The 21,757-nt window shown below is 28.7% G+C and overlaps 1 protein-coding gene across 10 annotated transcripts in view; it reads left to right on the forward strand.

Annotated features, from left to right (window-relative positions):
- rg (rugose) overlaps positions 1-21,757 on the forward strand; it is a 361,631-nt gene that overhangs the window by 281,435 nt on the left and 58,439 nt on the right. For 5 of the 10 annotated variants that reach the window (XM_065507267.1, XM_065507264.1, XM_065507268.1 and 2 more), the window contains 6 exons: positions 11,784-11,905; positions 14,780-14,906; positions 15,356-15,475; positions 15,554-15,700; positions 16,109-16,592; positions 16,692-16,786. In XM_065507267.1, coding sequence (XP_065363339.1) covers positions 11,784-11,905; positions 14,780-14,906; positions 15,356-15,475; positions 15,554-15,700; positions 16,109-16,592; positions 16,692-16,786 — 1,095 coding nt within the window. The remainder of the gene's footprint in view (positions 1-11,783; positions 11,906-14,779; positions 14,907-15,355; positions 15,476-15,553; positions 15,701-16,108; positions 16,593-16,691; positions 16,787-21,757) is intronic. The other 5 variants (XM_065507269.1, XM_065507273.1, XM_065507272.1 and 2 more) reach the window with 1 other exon arrangement.

A 21,757-nucleotide genomic window follows, 5' to 3' on the forward strand; every position in this document is an offset into this window, starting at 1 on the left:
TTTAATTTTTAAAATTTATAATTCGAAGCTCTGATATTTAATAATTATAACACTAAGTTTTTATATGAAATTTGGCTATAATATTCCCAATTTACAGTATCATTATATATTTCGTGAATAGCCGGGTACCCGGGAATGTAGAAAAAAATTTAAAAACCCTAGTTGTATCGTCTAAAGAAACCGAAAAATATATTGCGTGATTTATCATATCCCCATGTCACATAATTCCATTCCGATCGAGAGTGGAATTAATTCCCACTTTTGAATGAAACCAGTGGAATTGATATCTATTTTTGGTTATCTCATATTTTTATTCGGAATTTAAATCCTTCCGAACGAAATATGTGACAGGCCTGATAATATCGATTCTGGCAATGTTTCGACAAAATATTTTTGCACAATTATTTGTATTCGTTTTATTCAATTATTCTTCATAAAATTATTCCTAATTCGAAAATGGAAATTTTTAAAGTATTCGAACAATTATTCGTAGGAAATAGCTCGATTATTCAAACGAACATTGTTCGAATGTATACCCTTGTATCTATGTATCTACAGAACAAATATACATAAAAACAAACACATTTACACGTTTGTATAAAGTACAGGTACGTTTACAACTTTAAAACTGCAAATACACAATTACATACATATCGTGACCAAAAATGTATAAGGCATAAAAAAGACAAGCTAAAATAAAACAAGTAAGAGTGCTTACTGCAGAGAGGAGACAATTGATTACTTTATACTTTTCGTGTAACTTTAGTATCTCTTAGTAACCTGGACTTTAGTCGTACATGTTAAAATAATTAGTTATGTAGCTAATAAAGTCACCAGTTAGGTAGCGAATCCATGCGTAGACTACTTTGGACCAGCTATCATACAATGTCATTGTAATGAACAGGGAAACCAAAATATGCAAATGCATGTTTTTTCTGGTGAGTCTAATCGGCACATGGATAAGATATTTACACGTTTCAGAACTATTTAAGAATTTTGGCATCGATTTGTTAGTGCATATTTTTGCATATTTTACCCTTAAATGCATATTTTTGCATATATTTGTTTTAAGAGCATATTTATGTCATATTTTTGCGTTTTTAGAGCATATTTTACTGTTTAATAGCATATTTTGACTTTATCAAAAACAAATTTTGTCTTACTTATTTTTCGCTGTTGTGTTACAGGTTTTTATTCCTTTGTTTAAAATTCAAAATTGAAAAATATATGGTTTTTAAGCTTTTTAATAAGCACTATTTTAATAATAGCACCATCTAAATATCAAATTTTAGTTCTAATTCAAACTTAACCGTTCTTTAATATTAAAGAATGTACAATAGCATAATATATAAAATATAATATGAGAAACAAAGACAGCAATATTCATATTAAATTTATAACTTCCATTGTGAATATTGTGTTCAATGTGTCAATGTAATTTGATAAACAACAATAAAACAATAGCTGCTTACTTTTATATGTGAAATTTTGACTGTTTACTGCCAAAGTTAGTACGAAACAAATATCCGCCTTTTTGTTTACTACTTTTTACCAAATACTACTTTTTTAAATACACCTACAATAAAAAATTACTTAATTTTTATAACGTCAAACTTTGGATTTATTGAAACATTTATTAAATAACATCAAACAGCTGGGCTTACAATGACCGAACAGTATAATTTAATGGAACAAAAATTTAAAAATATTGATAAAATACCAAATTGTAGTGTTAAAACTAATATTAAAATAAAATTTGAACAAATAATAGGAAAAAATTAAGGATTAAAAAAAAACAGATTTCAAAAACAAGTTTTAAAGAAATATTATCTTTTAAATTTGCTCGTATAACATCAGTTGGTGTCGAAAGAACATTTTCTATGTATAAAAATGTTTTCAGATCCAATAGACAACGATTTTTATTTGAAAATTTATATCAACAATTTTAATTTATTGCAATAATAACCTAAATTGAAGAAGTGACATTAATAAAATTCGCCCGGTAGCTATTTATTAATGTAATTCTTCAAGTTTCTCCAAAAAAAATTTTCTTATTAAGAAACGTGAGAAGTGAAAAGAAGGCAATATATTAAAAATTAAAATTTCCGAATTTTTAAATTTCCAATCGAATAAAAAAAATCATCGAAATCGCTCCAGCCGTTCTCACGTGATGCCAATAGAATCACTACATATTAATTCGATTAAAGCGGTAAAACTAAAAAATTTGATTTCAAAATTTAAAATTTGTTCATTATATATTAATGCTCATAACGTAAACAATAAATAGAAAAAAATAAAATAAAAAAATAACACATTCTTATGTTAAAAACGATGTCAAATCTAAAAGACTAAATAAAATATGCGACATTCAAATAGAATCAATCAGTCTTAAAATGATTAAAAATAAAAAATCATCATAAGAGTTCGTTGTTTTCTTAATATTTTGTTGCATATCAATTATTTCTAATAACAGCATCAAATCTTTTGGGGATTGAATTTAACAAACTTTCGCATGTAGATCGGGAAATTGCATACCATATTTCCTGAATTTTCTGCCAAAGTTCTTCCTTGTTTTTAAATTTTTCAGGTCCGAGTTTGTCTTTTACTATTTTCCATAGGATTTAAGTCTGGTTATTGAGACGGCCATTCCATAACATGAATTTTGTTATATAAAAACCATTTTTTATATCCAGCATTCTTGCTGGAAGAGCCATTTTAAGGGCATATTCCATTCTGAATGTGGCTTTATAACATTCTCCAAAATATTTACATACAAGTGCTTATCCATATTTTCTTTAATCCAACCATGTCCTTATGATTGCTCCTAGTTTTAAATGAAATATTGATAGTGATTCTATTGTAATGTCCGTCACTGTATGTATATATTTTAGCATGGTCATATAGTGCTGTTGCTGAATTTGAATACAGTTTGTTCCTCTCATATTTATCACTGTAATTTTGTTTGTGTAAGTTGGTTACTATCTTTTTATTTGTCCTTTGTAATTTATTTGTTGAGTCAACTTCGATTAACACAGTCGTTTTACCTTCCAAACGTTTTATTATCTAATATTGAAGCAAATATTACAGACTATATTTCGTCCCCTTAATAAAACAATAGTGTATAATTTTTTTACCATTTCGAAATAATTGAGTTTAAAATTTTTGTGTTTTAGTAGACATCTAGAACAAAAATAATATTTCAGTTGATCTTTTAACCCACTTTGTGGAAGTAGAATTTCACCAAATTTTAACTACATATAACTAGAATCAGTTATGTAGATTCTTATTATGCAATAAAAAAATAATTATGTATATGCTTATACACTATTGTTTTAAACTATTGATTTAATGTATAGACCTTGTAATAGTAGTTAAAGTGTGACTTAAAAGCTAACATTTTTAAACTGGTTGAAAATATATAAATTATAAAAAAATTGCGAAAACTATATTTTATATTTAACCAGTTGTTAATTTTTTCTGTGAAATTACATTTACTCTCCTTTGCGTTTTAGCTGACGATATGTATGAATGTGTACCATAGTTTATATATGCAATACATACAGTACATTAATACGGCACTTGTTTCAGTGCAAACATAAGTACCCATTGCTGTATGTCTGTACATTGAATTGTTTAAAATATTTACTTATAGATTGTTGCATTATTTATATTTCATTGTTTCATTCATGTGAGGACGAATCGAAAGGTCCAAATTACTATTACGTTATGTACCTCATTGGAAGGGTCTTTAAAATATCTATCATTAGATATTTATATTATCTATATTACTCACTTAAAAAATCCATATATACAGTGGTGGCCACCAATTTAAGACAAATACTTGAATTTTTTTCATCAACTGAATTTTAAGTGCGATAGAGCCAAAATAAAAGGACCTCAAGGGTATGAAATTTATTATTAATGTTTGTAGTTTCTGAAAAATGTTTGGAAAAATCGGTAAAACATATATGGACAAAGATATGTGGAAATACGTTGACCCACCTCAGCGAACATCCGCTGTTAATAACATGATATGACCAAAACTAATGGAACTAAAAATACGAAATTTGGTCCGAATATTTTATAATAATAAAAATATAATGATATAAATGTGAGAAAATATGTTTATTTAAAAAAAAATTTTTTTGGTCAAGTTGTAGAACAATTTTATGTGTTCGTGGTGAATATGTATGAATTGACACAGTCGAACAAAACACACTTGTGTGTTAAAACAGTCCTCATGCATACATATTTGTGGAAATATTTGAAAAAATAATTGACAATCACGTGGAATTTAGAAAACAATTTTTGTCTTAAATTCGTGGCCACCACTGTATATACATATATATCACAAATAGATCAAAAATCTTTAAAAAGAAACCGAACCGGGGCTACAGCGGATATATTACTGTCAATAACTTTGATGTATCAATATTGATGTATTGGGAAGGTGATTTCAACATACAGACGGACATAGGGACATGACTATATCAACACCGCTATCTATAACGATCCAGAATATATGTAATTTATGCGGTCGCAAATGAAAAAATGTAGAAATTATAAACGGTAATGGTATAAAAACCGCATCGTATACATACATTGTATATACATTAGAGTTTGTTTGTGACCAGGTCACTTCATTTGATTTTCGGGTATCATCATTTTTCTGAAGGTTTTTGCGTAAATAAAAATAATGGCGTCCTTTTTTTTGGAAAATTTTCACTCCTTGTGGTGGTTCAACGCACCTTTTTCTGTAGAGCAAAAACGGTTGAATATATTGCAAATATGATTTCACCAGTCAATTCTGCATCAAAAATTAATACAATTGATGTTTTTTGAATCCTTAAAAAATAGTTCCAAAAACACACAACAGAGGGCGCAAATCTCATAAAAAAATAAAAAACTGAATTTTAGTTACATACAACAATATATTTTGTAGCAAAATGTTGCTACTAATACCAAATATTAAGGTATTTAGAGACGGCAATACTGAGTATTAATATTTGTCAAAAACTCAAGTATCATAATACAATTTCATCGTCTAAACAGAATTTGTATTAGATTTTCAAAAAATACGAATGATTTTTTTGATTTACGGTCGGTATTCAAAATTTGTTTAAAACAATTCAAAAACTTTTTATTTCCATATGTATCGGGTATGTATTTTTAAATACAAATAAGGCAAACAAAAATGTCAAGAAAATATAAAATAAAAATAAAGTTTTCACAAAAATATCAATCAACAAAGAAATTAAATATGTATGTATTTGTATGAATGTATGTATGTATGTGATGCTGATGTCTAGGAAAGGAGTAACGAAAACGAAATGTTTTATTTTTTTGATTTTAAAATACTCAATTTGCACATTTTTAATATATTTACATACATATACATTGTACATATGTACATATGTACATTAGGGATATAACTGATTTTGGCAAAATTTTTGCCATGCCACCACGTGATGGGCAATATTGTATAAGTAATGAAAATCATTTTTTAGGTCATTTGGAATCAAAAACATCACGCACCAACAGCAATTTCTAAAATCAACAGAATTTTTTTTCACTGAAAAATTATATAAATAATTTCATATTTTTTTTGCAAGTGAGAGGGATACTTCCCTTATTTAAAAATTATCTTTTGTAGTATGTCCGCTGTTGTTATTAAAATAAAATATATTGGATTTCGAAATAATTGAAAATATTCAATGAAAAACTTTATTGCGTTTGGTGCGTGAACTTTTTTAACAACCGCGAAAAAATAATACTGTGGTTTTTCATATTTTTTAATGCTCTATCCGACTATGCTATGCCAATTTGCATATTTGCCAAAATTATCAATAGTTATATCCCTAACGTACATATAGAGTCATAACAGCAAAAATATTTTATGTTATAAATACAAAACTTTAAAAGAGAACATTTTTTGTAATTATTTCCATATTTTGTTTCAACGTAAACAAACTAGCAATGTGCACTTAAACTAAAATTTCATTAGCTATAAAATCGGATGAAACATCGAAAACGGAATATCTTATTGGTTAAGCATTTCCCGCTGTTATGGCTGGATGAGTATTTGTAGATATTGCATTAAAACAAATGTTAAAGTTTTAAAAGTAGTTTTAGTATTTGGTGTTTATTTAGAATGTAATGGAGTAGTTGTTGTATTTAGAACTCTTTAGGTAAAAATTTACAAGAACATGATTTAGGTGTTAGTAGAAAAATAACATTTTCTAAATTTAATTGAACAAATAAACTCAATTCATTAAACAATAGTTGTAAATTTACGCTATGCAATATGATTTTCAACCATATCCGATTCAATATTCCTGCAGTATCATTGTTCACATCTGTGAACACATTTGCATGCCCAACCGTGCCTTCAAACACATTACACCCACATCAACTGCAACCACTGCTATTAGGCTTTTTTTTTGGGGAAAAATCGTCAAAATTATGAAAAAAACGTCATAAAATCGTCAAGACTTAAAACCATGTTGTATTCATTCAATTAATTTTTTTTTTATAAAAATTTTATTTCAATAAAACACTCAAAACATCGAATTTAACAAAGATAAATTAACAGTATTTGTTAAAGTACATTAATATTATTCAGTACGGTGTTTTGTTACTAACTTTTTAATAATACATATTCACATCAAAACTATTTTTGAAATACTATTTTATTCAAGGGTTTTTGTCTCAAAGAATTTCATGTCTTAGTTTTATTTATATTTATTTGACTAAAAATACTGATGAATCTTCACATAAATTCGGAAACGCTGGTTTATTGTTTGATTTGACCTATTTCCAGAAAATATTAAAATCGAGAGAACTTGCACTTATAAGCAAACACTCAATAGAATTAATTCTTAATTCCATTTTCGAAATCAAATTAAACCGTATCTCTTAACCATTCCGGTAATGAATTCATTATGAATTAATTCATAGACTTAATTCATTTGTCCTTCAAATTTATTGAATTCTTTCCTATGAGAATCAATTCCTTATGAATCAATAAAATGTTCCTTAATTCAAATCCATTACAAAATAGCTTTAAACATGTTTTGAATGATTACATTTTTTATTTTTTTATTTGTGGTTATTACATTCGATATCGAGCAAGAACTTCGATGTCGAAATTATTTTTCGATACGATAGCTCACGAATGCGGTGATTTGCCCCTGCTTATAAGCCAGTAGCTTAGTTGAATATAAACTGATTTTTAGTTTCTCAGCGGATTTAGAAAGAAGAAACTGAGGCCTATCGAATGGTATATATGCTTTTTAAATTACCTTGATAAATCTTATGGTGTTTTCTTTTCTGGCATAAATGATGCATTTTTTCTGCCTTTTACCCTTCTTTGTGTTCTTTTCTGAAAAAATGTAGTTTGGTCGTGTTCTTTTCTAATAATGTTACCCTAAAAACCTGAATATATGCTATATGTTTCACCCTCAATTTTATCAATGGGTTAGAAATGCACCACTTTTTATGTAAGCAAAAAGTATAGTTTTATAATATTTCGAAGCTACATAAAATGGTCATGATACAATAAATGGTCATGATTTTTGTTCTATTCTGATCGCTAAAAATGTAACACATTATGAGGGTATGGGTAACATTTAATAAATGGTACGAAATATATAGGCAACATTTTGTGTTAGAAAAGAAAACACCATTAATGTATTCCTCACACCTACTCGACAACACCTACCAGAAAAATTGTTCATTCTTATTTGTATCTACAACAAATTGATTTTAAATTTCAATTGTACATTGAGAAATCTTTGGTTTTACATAAATTTCAAGAAAAACTTCCTCACTTTTTTATATATTTATTTTAATTTCTAAAATAAAATTTAAGTGGAAAAATCGTCGGCATGTTAGCGAATTTACAAAAGAAATCGTCAAACGTCAAATCACTAAATTTACTCCAAAAAATCGTCGAAATGACGTAAAATCGTCACATCTAACACCACTGACTACAACTAACTTCATGCGAGAGATGAAGTTTGCAATTCGCCCCAAAAAACAAACACAGTGGATCGATATTTTTCCATCGTGTTGTTATCGTGTGCTCTCCCGACTAATTTGAAGTAAACAAGTTTGTTTACTTCAAATTAGTATTGCATCAAAACTAGGGTATTCATTTGACTAATGATTCGTAATTTCTTACGAATAATTATTTCAAAATTTTTAACTTAGGACTTATACCAATGAACATAAAAGGTACGGAATAAAATATTTGTTATTTAGTTGGCGAAATATTAGAAGAATCGCAATTAATAATCAAAATATTAACTGAGATTAAAGTGGAGTTGAATGTGATGGAGAATGTGATTTTGAAACGGTCATCGTAAGTGATATTGAGGATGACATTTATAATGATTACATTGAAATTAGAGATGCGAAACGGGGAATCCCGTTCCCGAAAATCCGGGGGTTTTCGGGATTTTCTAAACCCCGAAGCCCGGGATTTTTTAATTTTAAATCCCGGGGTATTCGGGATTTTCCAAATCCCGTTTTTCATAAATAAATAGGGGAAATTGTCATTTTTGTGTGCCTTTTTCATTAATTTTGACATTCTACATGCCCGAATATCGCAAAGTGATGTTCAGCAAAGTTGTTAAGCTCAACTCCTGCTACAATATAGTTAATAAGGGAAAACGGTATTTTCCTTGAGTGGGGCTCTAGAAAATCAATTCTTCACCTTTTTTTGTAAGTTGTCTAACAAAACTCAATTTAAATCCTCTTCAAATGAAATTGATTTTATCTCAGATGAGAAGCTCGAACAAAATGAAAATATTTCGATTGCTAAAAGGCTAAAAGATATTGTTAATAAATGTAAAAACCCCAAATAACAATAACGAAAACAAATTATAATGTATATTTTCAACTTGCAAAAGAAATAGATCATTTTATTTCTGAAGGAACAAGAGGAAAATACTTGCAGATTTGTTATAAGTATTTTCAAACGGGTTTGCCAATGTGAAAGATGGAATGTGAAAGATGTTTTTCTTCAGCAGCATATGTCGGAAACAAAATTCGTTTCAGAATGGCAGATGAAACCATATATGCAATAGTATTGTTAAGAAGCTATTTAAAATAAACACTATTTTTTTAAATTTTTCACGAAATATCGTATAGCAGAAACGCATTCTACGGAAAATTCTAAGAAATTATCCCCAAGAAACCATAGGTCTAAAATCAAATCCTATCTTGCGCATTTCGTCTTTTATCCAATGATATTTCGTTTCTGCTATATGTACGATTTTTACGTTTTGATCGTCCATACAAATCGACCCGGCCTAATGTACATACTTTATTGTTATTTCTTCTTATATAATGTACTCATGCAAATATTTTATGCTTTTTAGTGTCTAATAAAAATTAATTGCTAAATAAAAAATTTACTTTCAATTGTGAAGACATAATTATGTACGTTTATTTCTTATAATTTTCGGGATTTTAGATTTCCCGAAAATCCCGAAACCCCGGGTCGGGATTTCGGGATTCTTTACCAAATCCCGAACCCCGGGATTTTTAAAAATCAGTCCCGATTAGCATCTCTAATTGAAATAGATGAAGGCCATGATCTTAAAATATATGTATGTATATGTGTTGCAAAACATAAACATCTTTGTCTAACATGGTAATAAACTTTTTGCGTATTTGTAAATGCGTCAATCATGCACTGCCGGACTTCAAATTAGCTACGTTCACTGACAATGATATCAAACTTTGGACTTCCCTTTATTGTGTAATTCCCAAAGACCACTTTATTAAGCAAAGAATCGGCAACGTTGATAGAGCTTTCGGTTATAACACAATTTGTTATATATAATTTAGAATCTATATAAATAAAAATCAAATGTCGTTCGTTGGTAATTGAATCAGTTGAGAACGGCCGGACCGATTTAGACAATTTTTTTTTAAATGTTGGCCATAGTCCAACTTAGGTTTTTTTGTTTAAATATTTATAGTAATCCAATTTAAGTTTTTACTGAAAGAAAAATTTACCACGTAAATTTTTTTCCATATATCCAAAATCGCAGGACGCATGGACCTATTTGGCAATTTGTTTTAATGTTCGCAATGGTCCGCAAAAGTTTTTACAGAAATAAAATTTGTACACGTCCACTTATTAAATACATCTGCAAAATACACCGATCTGTGATCACTCATATTTCAGACCAAAATTCAATTACTTATATAAAAACTCACAATAACTTAAATCATTAATAATTGGCCAATAAGCGTTTACTAAAGAAACGGAGCTCGATCTGTGATCACTCATATTTCTGGCAAAATTTAAATTTTTTTTATATAAACTCACGATATCTAAAATCGCTAATAACTTGGCCAGTAAGAGTTTAATCAAGAAAAGGAGCTCGATCTGTGATCACTCATATCTATCTATATAAATAAAAATCAATTGTCGTTCGTTGGTAATTGCATCAGTTGAGAACGGCCGGACCGATTTAGACAATTCTTTTTTTAAATGTTGGTCACAGTCCAACCTTGGTTTTTACGGAACGAAAAATTGACCACGCCCACTTTTTTGGATTTATCTAAAATCGGAAAACGGCTACACCGATTTGGCTAATTTGTTTTTAAATGTTCGTAGTAAAATTCGTAGGATAAATTATCCACGACCACTTTTTTTTTGATATAAATAAAATCGCAGAACTTCTATTTGGCTATTTTTTTAAAAATGTTCGCAATAGTCCACAAAAAAAATAATACCCTCACTAATACGCCCACAAATGCTTTAAATATGTGACCACAGGTAGTGACATGGCATCTGGAAAATGGTTGATCGACGGCCATCTACAACATTGACCAGATTTTTTGATATATGCCGGAATGATAAAATTACCGATCGCTGCTATACACCGAAATACCAAAATATTATACTTGGAAGCAATCGTCAAAGAAATTTCAACGACAGAAACAAATAATTTCAGATCCAGGTTTCCCCCATTTATTTTCCAACGACACATTACGTGCATCCGAAAAACGATGAGTGTTTCTATTTGCGTTGGCTAAAAATCTATTTTTTATATAAAAACTTACAATATCTAAATATCGCTAATAACTTGCCCAATAAGCGTTTAATCAAGAAAAGGAGCTCGATCTGTGATCACTCATATTTCAGACCAAAAACCGATTTTTTATATAAAAACTTAATTTACTAAATAATTAGTTACTCAATTTAAAATCCGAATTAATGAACGACATAACAAAGTTGTTAATACTTTTATATTGTATTTGAATTCAGGATCATGTCCAACTAGCTCAAATTTTTTAAAGCATTTTTTAAAAGCTACAAAACGGAAACTAAAGGCTTTGCTAGACAATTGTTTTGTAGATTGTTCGGGAGTTAATCTGATCAGAATATTTCTGATGAAAATTTAAGCATGGACTTTGTTTTCGAATGTTGTTTAACACTATCAATACTTGAATTGTTAACTTTAACTTTATTTTTTGTTTTTCTTTAACAATAAAATATTAAAAAACCGACATCAAAACTTCATTCTTTACTTTTTTTAAAAAAAAACCCATAATATTGAATTACATACATATATTGTTTATTTAAAGATAACAATGCAGCAGAATTATAGAATTATTTTTAATAATTTTAAAAATAATTCTATATTAAAATAAAAACTCAAATAAAGTTTAATTTTTAGATTTTTAATTTATTTTAGAAAATGATATCGGAACGATGATGTTAACTTGTTTTTAAATCTTTATTTAATGTTTTATGATTGCAGGCAATGGTTCTACCACCACTGGCTAAATGGCCATATGAAAACGGTTTTACATTTACCACATGGTTTCGTTTGGATCCCATAAACTCTGTGAATATTGAACGTGAGAAGCCCTACCTCTATTGGTAAGTATCATTTTTGTTTAGAGTAGGGAAATTACAGTATCGGTGAAAACATATTGGACTAAAATTGCATCTATAATATTTATATAAGGATCAAACAAATTTGATACATTCACATCACATTCTAGAGTAATATATTCTCTCATGTGCTGCCTCAGGCCAATGGCAACAATAGGGAACCTTATTAGTTCTATGCCTAAAACATATACTGCAGTTTTGAAGAGTTGCAGTTATGCATCAAAATATTAGTATGATTTACATACATATATTGTACATCAGAGTGGGTAAATTTTTTTCTCGACAAAGCTGTTATCAAAATCGTAATCTACGATGAATTCTAAGAAGTTTTGCCGAAGAAGCCTTGGATCTAAAATCACAATGTAGCTTCCCATTTTTAACGTGAAAATTTTCCTTTCATATTTTATATTTTTGTTTAAATGTGCTAACATTTTATTGAGCCTTTTAAGAAGCTTGACTATGTTTGGGATTTTTTAAAAGGAAAGGAAGGCAAAAAGGATGAATCTTTGCAAATGGAGAAGATTAACAATAAACTTCACCCGAGGATGGTTACAAAATCTCATATTGTGGTTGTGCGAGAACCTAAAACCGATCTTTTGGGTCACAGTGGGGGAAATGAGAAATAAAAAAGGTGTAAATAAATTTGTAAGTTCCACACCGATAATCCGATTTTAATAAAATTTCTCACGACTATAGAGGAGTTGTTACTGAGCTTAATTTTTAAATTCGGACTTTCAGCATTAAGTTGAAACCCCAATTAGGAGCCTCAAGGCCCCAAATTGGGGTTTCTCGGGTATATTAAAAATTAAAAATGATGCCAAATTTGTGTTCTCTATTTTATTTGAAAGATTTCTACATATGTAGAATCTAGAAGAAGAGGTCTACCAAACATATTACTATGACTATAGTTTATGTTTTACAGTTTACGAGATATTCACCATTGAAATTTAAAATTTTATGTTTTTTACCTACGTATTTTTGTAATATATATTTTATTAATTAGCAACTAATTTATTTTTCAAATATATATTTATTAATTAGCAACTAATTTATTAGTATTATAAGGAAAAAATTATTTCAAAATCGATAACAAGTCAAAAGTTATGTGCACTTAAATTAAAACAATTTGAAAAAAGTATTTTTTTCCAAATTTTTTTTTCGAAAAAAAATACTTACATTAATCTTTAGTTATACAGAAAATAAAAACAAAATAAATAATGCCATTATATTTTTCTCAACGGTAAGATCTTGGGAAGTACTATAGAAGAAAAAGAATTTCAATATTTGTATAAGTGCGTGGTCAAGAGCCTTCCTTCCGCAGTAGTCCTATTTTTTATTTAAATTTTAAATGTATGCCAAATTTTCTCTAATCGCATAGCTGCTTTCTAGTAGATTCCAAATATATACAAATATTTCAAATCGGATAGAGAACCAATTTTGCATCATTTTTAATTTGTAATATACCCGAGACACCCCAATTTGGGTTCTCGGATTATCGGTTTAGAACTTACAAGTTTATTTGCACCTTTTTTTATTTTTCATTACCCCCACTGTGACCCAAAATATCGGTTTTAGGTTCTCGCACAACCACAATATGAGATTTTGTAACCATCATCAGGCGTAGTTTATTGATAATCTCCTCCATTTTCAAAGATTCATCTTTTTTGCCATTCTTTCCTTTCGGACAATCCCAAACATTGTCAAGTTTCTTAAAAGGCTTAATAAAATGTTAGTTTATTTAAACAAAAATATAAAATACGAAAGAAAAATTTTCGCGTTAAAAATGGGAAGCTCGGTTTTGATTTTAGACCCATGGTTTCTTCGACAAACATTCTTAGAATTCATCGTAGATTACGATTTTGATAACCGCTTGTTGCATTTTTTTGGCTCCATACAAATTGATCCACTCTATTGTACATAGAATCCAATACGTTTTGTTGTATGTTTTTATATTTTTGTATATACATATGTACATTAGACATGTCCTTAAAAAATAGATTTGCTTTGGATGGGTCTTATTTTGTTTATTAGTAGCTAAAACTAACTATTGCTTTACTTTACTACTGTTTTTTAAAAATTTGCAATAAACCTAAGCTTCTAGAGAAAATTATCTTTCTAACAAGGTATAAAACATGAACATCGAGTTAAAAATAACCAAGTTATTAGCATTTCCCTACGCCATATATTCAAGAAAAACGATATTTTTGTGTTATTTACTCACTGTTTTGCATGCAAAAGTTATGTAAACAACTATGTCAACAACAGAAATGCGAGTAAAATATGCGTAAAATAGCACTTTTTGCTCAATATTTAGTCATATAAAACTCGTATAAATTTGTTATTTTTCATTCGAAATTATTGTTTTATTTGTATACCTTGTTAGAATGATAATTTTCTCTAGAGGCTTACGTTTATTGGAAATGTTTAAAAAACAGTATTCAAATAGGGAATTTTTTAAGATATCGAAAAAAGTACCATTACTTACCCAATTTTACAACTTTCAATCGATTTCCGGCACGTTTTCTAGTTATCCGATTGCACTTAAATTTTGCAGTAGTTAGTTTTATCTACTAATGAACAAAATAAGACCCATTCGAAGCAAATCTATTTTTTAAGGGCCATTTTTTACTTCGTTATTCATAATACCTAAGATGTATTTTTATTTTAGAGTGCATTTGTTGTGTCTAAAATCTTTACTTTCTTTGTAATTGGAAAAAAACTTATAACGCAAATTTTGTTCAATATGTTAATTCAATACTGTATACAAAACACATATTTAAATTTGTACATTTTCAGTCAATTATAATTAGTTAGTAATAATTTATCGTAATATCGTTTTATTGTTTTTTTTTTTCACAGTTTTAAGACATCAAAAGGTGTTGGATATACCGCCCATTTTGTTGGAAATTGTCTGGTACTTACATCTATGAAAGTTAAAGGAAAAGGATTTCAACATTGTGTAAAATATGAATTTCAACCAAGAAAGGTATATATAATAGAGTTCATGTACTTTTAAGAATGCATTAGCAGTTTTTAATTAAATTAAATATGGTGTATTTATTAACAGTTTTGAAAATGAAATAAATATAAATGCGTAACATTAAATAAGCTATAACAACTGATTGCACAATTCAATTGAAAATTCTTACATATTGTATATTAGATAAGATATTAAAATTTTTTAGATTATTTCACGTATTAACGATGGGAAAATTAAAGGATATTTCATCTGAGAGATTAAAATAATAGTAATTTAAAACGAAAAAAATTTCAAAATCGTTTCTTTTCAGTTAAGATTGTTAAGATTGAACGGTGGATATATTTTAAGTTTTAATGCCATTGTTTATGTATTTAGTAAAGAATATACATATATATATATTTATTTTGTTTTGTCAAATAAATTAAATATTTATTGTTTTTTTTTTCTCCAAATAGTGGTACATGATAGCGATTGTGTACATTTATAACCGTTGGACAAAAAGCGAAATAAAGTGCCTAGTTAATGGACAATTAGCGTCCAGTACCGAAATGGCGTGGTTTGTCTCTACAAACGATGTAAGTAGATTTTCATTAAAGTTAAGTTTTAAGATACGACTAATTTTTAACGAAAACTATTTTTGTTTCGATTTTTAGCCATTTGACAAGTGCTATATTGGGGCAACTCCAGAATTAGATGAAGAACGTGTCTTTTGTGGTCAAATGTCAGCTATATATTTATTCAGTGAAGCTTTGACCACCCAACAAATATGTGCGATGCATCGTCTCGGTCCAGGTTATAAGGTAATAATAAAAATTTGTTCAGCCTACATACTATATCTTGATATTTTTAAATCTTGTAAATTCTCCATTAATACAATTCATAACAGTTTATTTATGTGTAAAATAAAATACAAAATAATTTATATACATATGTAATTCCAATAATATCAAATGTTAAATTTACACAATTCCTTATTTTTCTTTCTTCTTTTTTTCTACAACAAATCAAACATAATCTGTTACCAAAACTTATTTTGCACCATTCTGTAATGTACATCACTGAAAATGCTGATACAAATATATTCACCGCCAACAAACATGCGTTTAAAAAAATCTGTGTTTTGTCCTTTATGATTTTTTATTATCAAACAAAACATGCACAAAATTAAAAAAAAAAAAAAAAAATCAAAAATTTTTCAAACGTATCAGTCACAATTTCGCTTCGACAATGAGTGCTATTTGAACCTGCCGGACAATCACAAAAGGGTGAGTCAACAACAGTTGCTACAGCAACAGCAAACACCAACCCAACATACCGCCGCATTGTTATTAGCCGAAGCCGATGCCCAATCCATTGATTGGGCAGATGAGAAATTAGACTTGCAGGCAGCATTTGCAAAGATTCGCGCTGTTTTGGCAGCACGAAGTGCTAATGCAAATGCTGTGTTACAGGCCTTAACGGGTAGTGGCAGTGGAACAGCTGCTAATCCTACAGAGATCCACTCTTCATCGGCTACGGCAAATGCAACTTTAGGCCAAACTAGTTTAGCCAATAACAATAGTCATAATATAACCACAACAACAATAAACGAAACGACAACAACTGCAATAACAACACCAACTAGTGATAGTCATTTGGCTAAAATCACTGACTCTTTAAGTCACATGCCCATTGGTTCGGCTTCTTCACTTGGTATTTATTATTTGATTTATTTTGGTCGATTATTATTTATTTATATTTATTTGTTTTTGGTTTTTTTTTTTTGTTTTTTTTATTATTTGTTGTTTTTAGATAACTTGCGTCGAATGTCTTCTTCGTCTATTAGCACTTTGGATTATATGAGAGCCTTTGCCGGCGATGTGGAAGAAATTAATCAGTTAAAGGCTGTAAGATATTTTATTTTTTATTTTATTTATTTGTTCCTTTATTTGTTATTTCTATGCTCACATTTGCAGGTTAATTTGATTCGATTTACGTTTCCTTAAATTGTATAAATCCAACATTAGTCCTGTAAATTTAATTAGTACAAAAACACAGTAATTAGTCTAAATACAGTCGCACTACCATCATCATCATAATATTAATAGGCAAGTCGATTTCATTAGACCCCTTTTATGCTCACGTTATACATTCAATTTAGGCAAATAATATACCATTTTAAAGGGATTTATTCACAGAAGTGCAGAATATATATTTCATTGAAATCGGTTCAGTTTTTAGGAGTTGTAAGCGTTTAAAGATGTTACTAACACAAATGCAAAAACGTGTACATGTCAACCTTAAGCAAAAACGTAAACAAAGTATTGATTTCGCTCTGTTTTAAGTGAGAGTTGTTATAGAAAACAAAGAAGAAGACTTTAGTAATTTAAAGCGTTGGTGGCCAAGCACTCACAAAAATATATTTTGAATGTGTTTTTTTTATTTTCTAACTCCCATATACATAAAAAAATTTTAAATTTATCAAAGGTTTATAAAACAAAATTTCCATTCAAAATTTGTTTTATAAACCTTTGACAAATTTAAAAAACTGTTTATGCATATGGGGGTAAATACATACATAAGTAAATGGTTATTTTATAATATGTGCAGAACTATAATTGTGACGGTTTTTAAACTTGATACGAATCAATTACTTATCACTGCATGAAGTTTAATCAAAAAATGGGACGGGTCGGAAAAAATGGTGAGTCGCCACCCATACAAAGTAAACAGTTTATTCAAAATATGTTGTGAACTATAATTGCAAGATTCTTCAAACTTAGTCCAAATGGCTCTTTTATAATTTTGCATAGTTTCGCTGAAATTGTTCGGTGGGCGTGGCACACCCTATACAAAGTTTATAATTAATTTCGAATATCTGTAGAACTATAATTGTAAAAGTGTTTAAACACTTAGCGAATTAATTTCTTATTACTGTGCAGAGTACCCAAAATGCGAGGGGTCGGAAAAGGAGTCACCTCCCATAGGTGAGTCACCTACCATACAAAGTTATAATTGCATGGTTCTTCAAAATGGTACGGATTGCATTAGTGTTTGTGGCATAAAGTAAATAATTAATTTTGAATATCTGGAGAACTATAATTCTAAAAGAATTTAAACTCTGCATTAATCAGTTTATTACCATTATACGGAAGTTAGCTAAAAACGAATTTAAAGCTAGATATTTACATAAAAGGTCTAAAAATGGGTGGGATCAGAGCAGTGGAGTGGTATCTCCCATGCAAAATTAGTTAGTTATTTTTTCGAATATCAAGTGAACTGTAATTGAGATATTCTCAAATTTTCTATGTGTTATTTTCGTATTTCCATTCATATTTTTTTAATTTTACTAGGGTAGGGGTAGCGAAGTGCACTGGGTTATGCTAGTAATATTGAAAAGTCATATGAAAAATTGTTTAATCTACATTCTTATACACACATATAGTTAGCTTAGTGTGGAAACGTACTAACTAACGTTCTAAAATCCTTGGTTTTATATATTTTTGAAATCAGTCAATGCTGTTTTATAAATTATTTCTTATGATTTGTAATTACGAATAATCATAATTTGACACCATAAAACAAATCAAGGATTATTTTGAGGGGGTAACAAAATGATTTCTGCCAGTCGGTCTAATAAATATAAATGGAAATTTTAGTTTAAAATATGTGGATTAATAACGTTATTAACGTGATAAGAAACATTTATGGTTATTTCTGATTATTTTGATCGTGTAGTAAAAAAAATATTTCGAATTGCCGGTAAAAGATTTGTTCTTAATTTTCAACAATGTGTTAGGACTTTATTATATAAGCCATTTTATCTTACACATAGTACACTTTGTGATTTTCAGTTGAAACTATTTTATAACATCATTAAACTTTTAGCAATTTGTTTCCACCATTATTTAATTTTTGCTTTATGTATAGCAAACAAAACACATACAAATAAAAAACTATATGTATTTATAAACTTTGTATAGCCTACCTACACTTTATAAAATCGCTTTTAATTTAAATGTAAATTTGTTTGGTTTTTTACTTTTTAAGTGTATCGGTAAAATGTTCATTCTTTTATTTAACTTGGCTTCAACAACACCTCTTTCGACTAGAAAGTAGAGTAGTAAATCAATTAGCTCAATGATGGAAACCTTGTAAAAAATACAAATTCATCAGATGTTGTTTTTTCATTTATATGTATTTCACTTTTAATTATCGAAATTATTAGAGTGTAAACCATCGACTCAAATCAATTGATTACACATAAATGCATACACAGATCCGTATATACATACATTATAACTACCCAGCAGTTTTACAAGTATTCAATGTATACCTTATTTAATTTCAATAATTTCTGATCAGTTGACTGACTCCAATTTATATATTTTGAGTCTTTTGACACGTATGTGCTCTTCGTAGGTCAGAAAGGAGTGAATAGATTACTTTATAGATCCCAAGTAATCTAGCGTGAAGTCAATTGTCACTTAAGTGTCACTAAGTAATCTAAAGTGTATTCTTTACGTTACTACTGTGCTTTAGAAAGCAGTTATTTTACCCACTAGAATTATTCTATTAAACGGTAGTCATAAGAATGTTTGTTTAACTTCCGCTAAGCACCCGTATATAGTAATGTGAATTCCATGCTTTGACTACTTTCGACCAGTTATTAAACAGTCATTTGTAAACTATGTGTAGCTATTTATGTAACTAGTTACATAAATTACCCTAAATTATGGGTAAAATCACTAGTTCGGGACAGTCACAAAGAACTGCTGAGTATGAAGTATGTATTGTATCCATGAACACATACACTGTGATGCAAAAGTGGGACAATGTTTATACAGGTTTTAGAAAATTATCAATAGATTTTCGGATTATTTAGAAATTTAAAGCATGTATTATTTATCAATCAATTATTAATTGTTTATTAGATGTAGATCACAAGAAGAAAAACATAATATAATTTTTGTATTTGAGAAATAAGAAATTCTAAAGGAAATACTTAAATTAGCGATATAAGTTTAAATATTGGATTTTTTTGGTAAATGAATCAATGCCAAAGTATTTCAAACGTCAGAAAATAAAGGCAATAACAATCCTTTTTTCTTTTGAAAAAATAATGGTATATAAATAATAGTCGATTTAAATATTTCTTAGTGCAAAGCTATTATAAGGGTTTTTGGTTTTTATAACGCCACAGTACTTCAGCATCGATATTGACTTCAAAAATTAGATACAAATTGCAACATTTGCAGTAGGTTTGAATCATGCTGTAATTACAAATATGTACCTTATTTCGATAAATCTTATGTGAAATTTACAAAAATCGCACAGCTTATTTACTTCTACTCTTAATTTAAGTGGTGAAGACTAAGATATACTAAACAAAACCTCTGAATAACGATTTTGCGAAACATTGGTACAAAAGTAAAAGAAGATTATCCTTATATTCAGGCAAAGGTATTAAATAGAAGTCTTGTTCTTAGCTATCGAAGAGTACACACTTATTGTTGAATGAAACTAAAAACTGGTTTAAATGTTTAAAATGCTCCGAAAATCCATTGTCAGTTTTCTAAAACATTTAAAAAAACATTACCTCACTTTTGCACCACATTGTACTTATGTATATATGTATGTATGTATGTATATGCACATTAGACCTGCCCTTAAACAATATATTTGCTTTTGATGGGTCTTATTTATTGTTGCCATTAAAGCATTGTTTTTAAAACGTATATTCCAGATAAAATTATCTTTGAAACACCAAAATTTAATTTTTCAACGCCTTATACATATGTATATATCGAGCCCTTAGCGCCAAATTATCGTAAGCGACATTTTTAAAATTTTTGTTTTATTGCAGAAATTAAAATTTTATGGACCGACTGATGTTTTAGTGTTCTCAGAATATCAAAATTTTAAATAACATCAAAAATATAGGGGGTAAGATTTTATCGTAAGTCAATGTTTATATTTTACAGTAAACAAATTTTATCGTAAGCGACACACAGTGGTATAGAAAAAAAGAGGGAAATAAATCTGTTACTTCTACTTGGTTAGATTGGTTTGAATGAAATTTCACATGCGCAAAGAAGAAGTGTTGTCGAAATTAAGTTTTGAACGTGGACCTCATGGGCCCACCAGGGGCTCGACCAAGGGCCCTCAAAGTAGGACACCTCGGGTATGTTACATTTTTAAAACGATATTATTTCTTGATTTGAGTTCCGATTTCAAAACCATTATACATGTAGAATCTTTTCATCGAGCACTACAAAAAATCTCGTCGTAGCTATCAATTATCTATTACAGCTTAGGAGATATTCGCATTTGAAAATTAAATTTTCAACATTTTTACCCACGCTACTCCAGTTTTTTGATAACAGCGTATCCAAATATTTCCCGATTTTCTACAGTTTTCCTTTGTTGGACTAACAACACATGTATGTGTCAAATGGAGAACGAATTGTTTAAAATTAATGACTAAGTCCAAAGTTATATGCATTTGAATTTAAAAAATTTTAAAAAGCGTTTTTTTCGCAAATTTTTTGGGAAAAAAGAACTTTTTTCTTTTTAAGTTATCGCAAAAAATTTCTAAGAGGATGTATAAGGAATTTATACTTTCTGAAAGCTAAGTTTTCATAAAATATTTTATAGGAAAACTAATTTCAAAATTGTTGTTACCTTTCAAAAAACACCTATTTTTTATGTAAAAGAAGACTTTAGGGCAAAAATTCTCAAATCGCGTATCCGATATCAAAATATAGTAACCAATTATAGGTGCCTCAATATGTTTCTAATTATTTTGTAAAGGGTCCCGATAACCCCGACCCTGGTATGGATATTATAGCCAAAAAACTAAAAATTACCATTTTTGA

This window comes from Calliphora vicina, chromosome 4, assembly GCF_958450345.1.
Source record: "Calliphora vicina chromosome 4, idCalVici1.1, whole genome shotgun sequence".
Lineage (NCBI taxonomy): Eukaryota > Metazoa > Arthropoda > Insecta > Diptera > Calliphoridae > Calliphora > Calliphora vicina.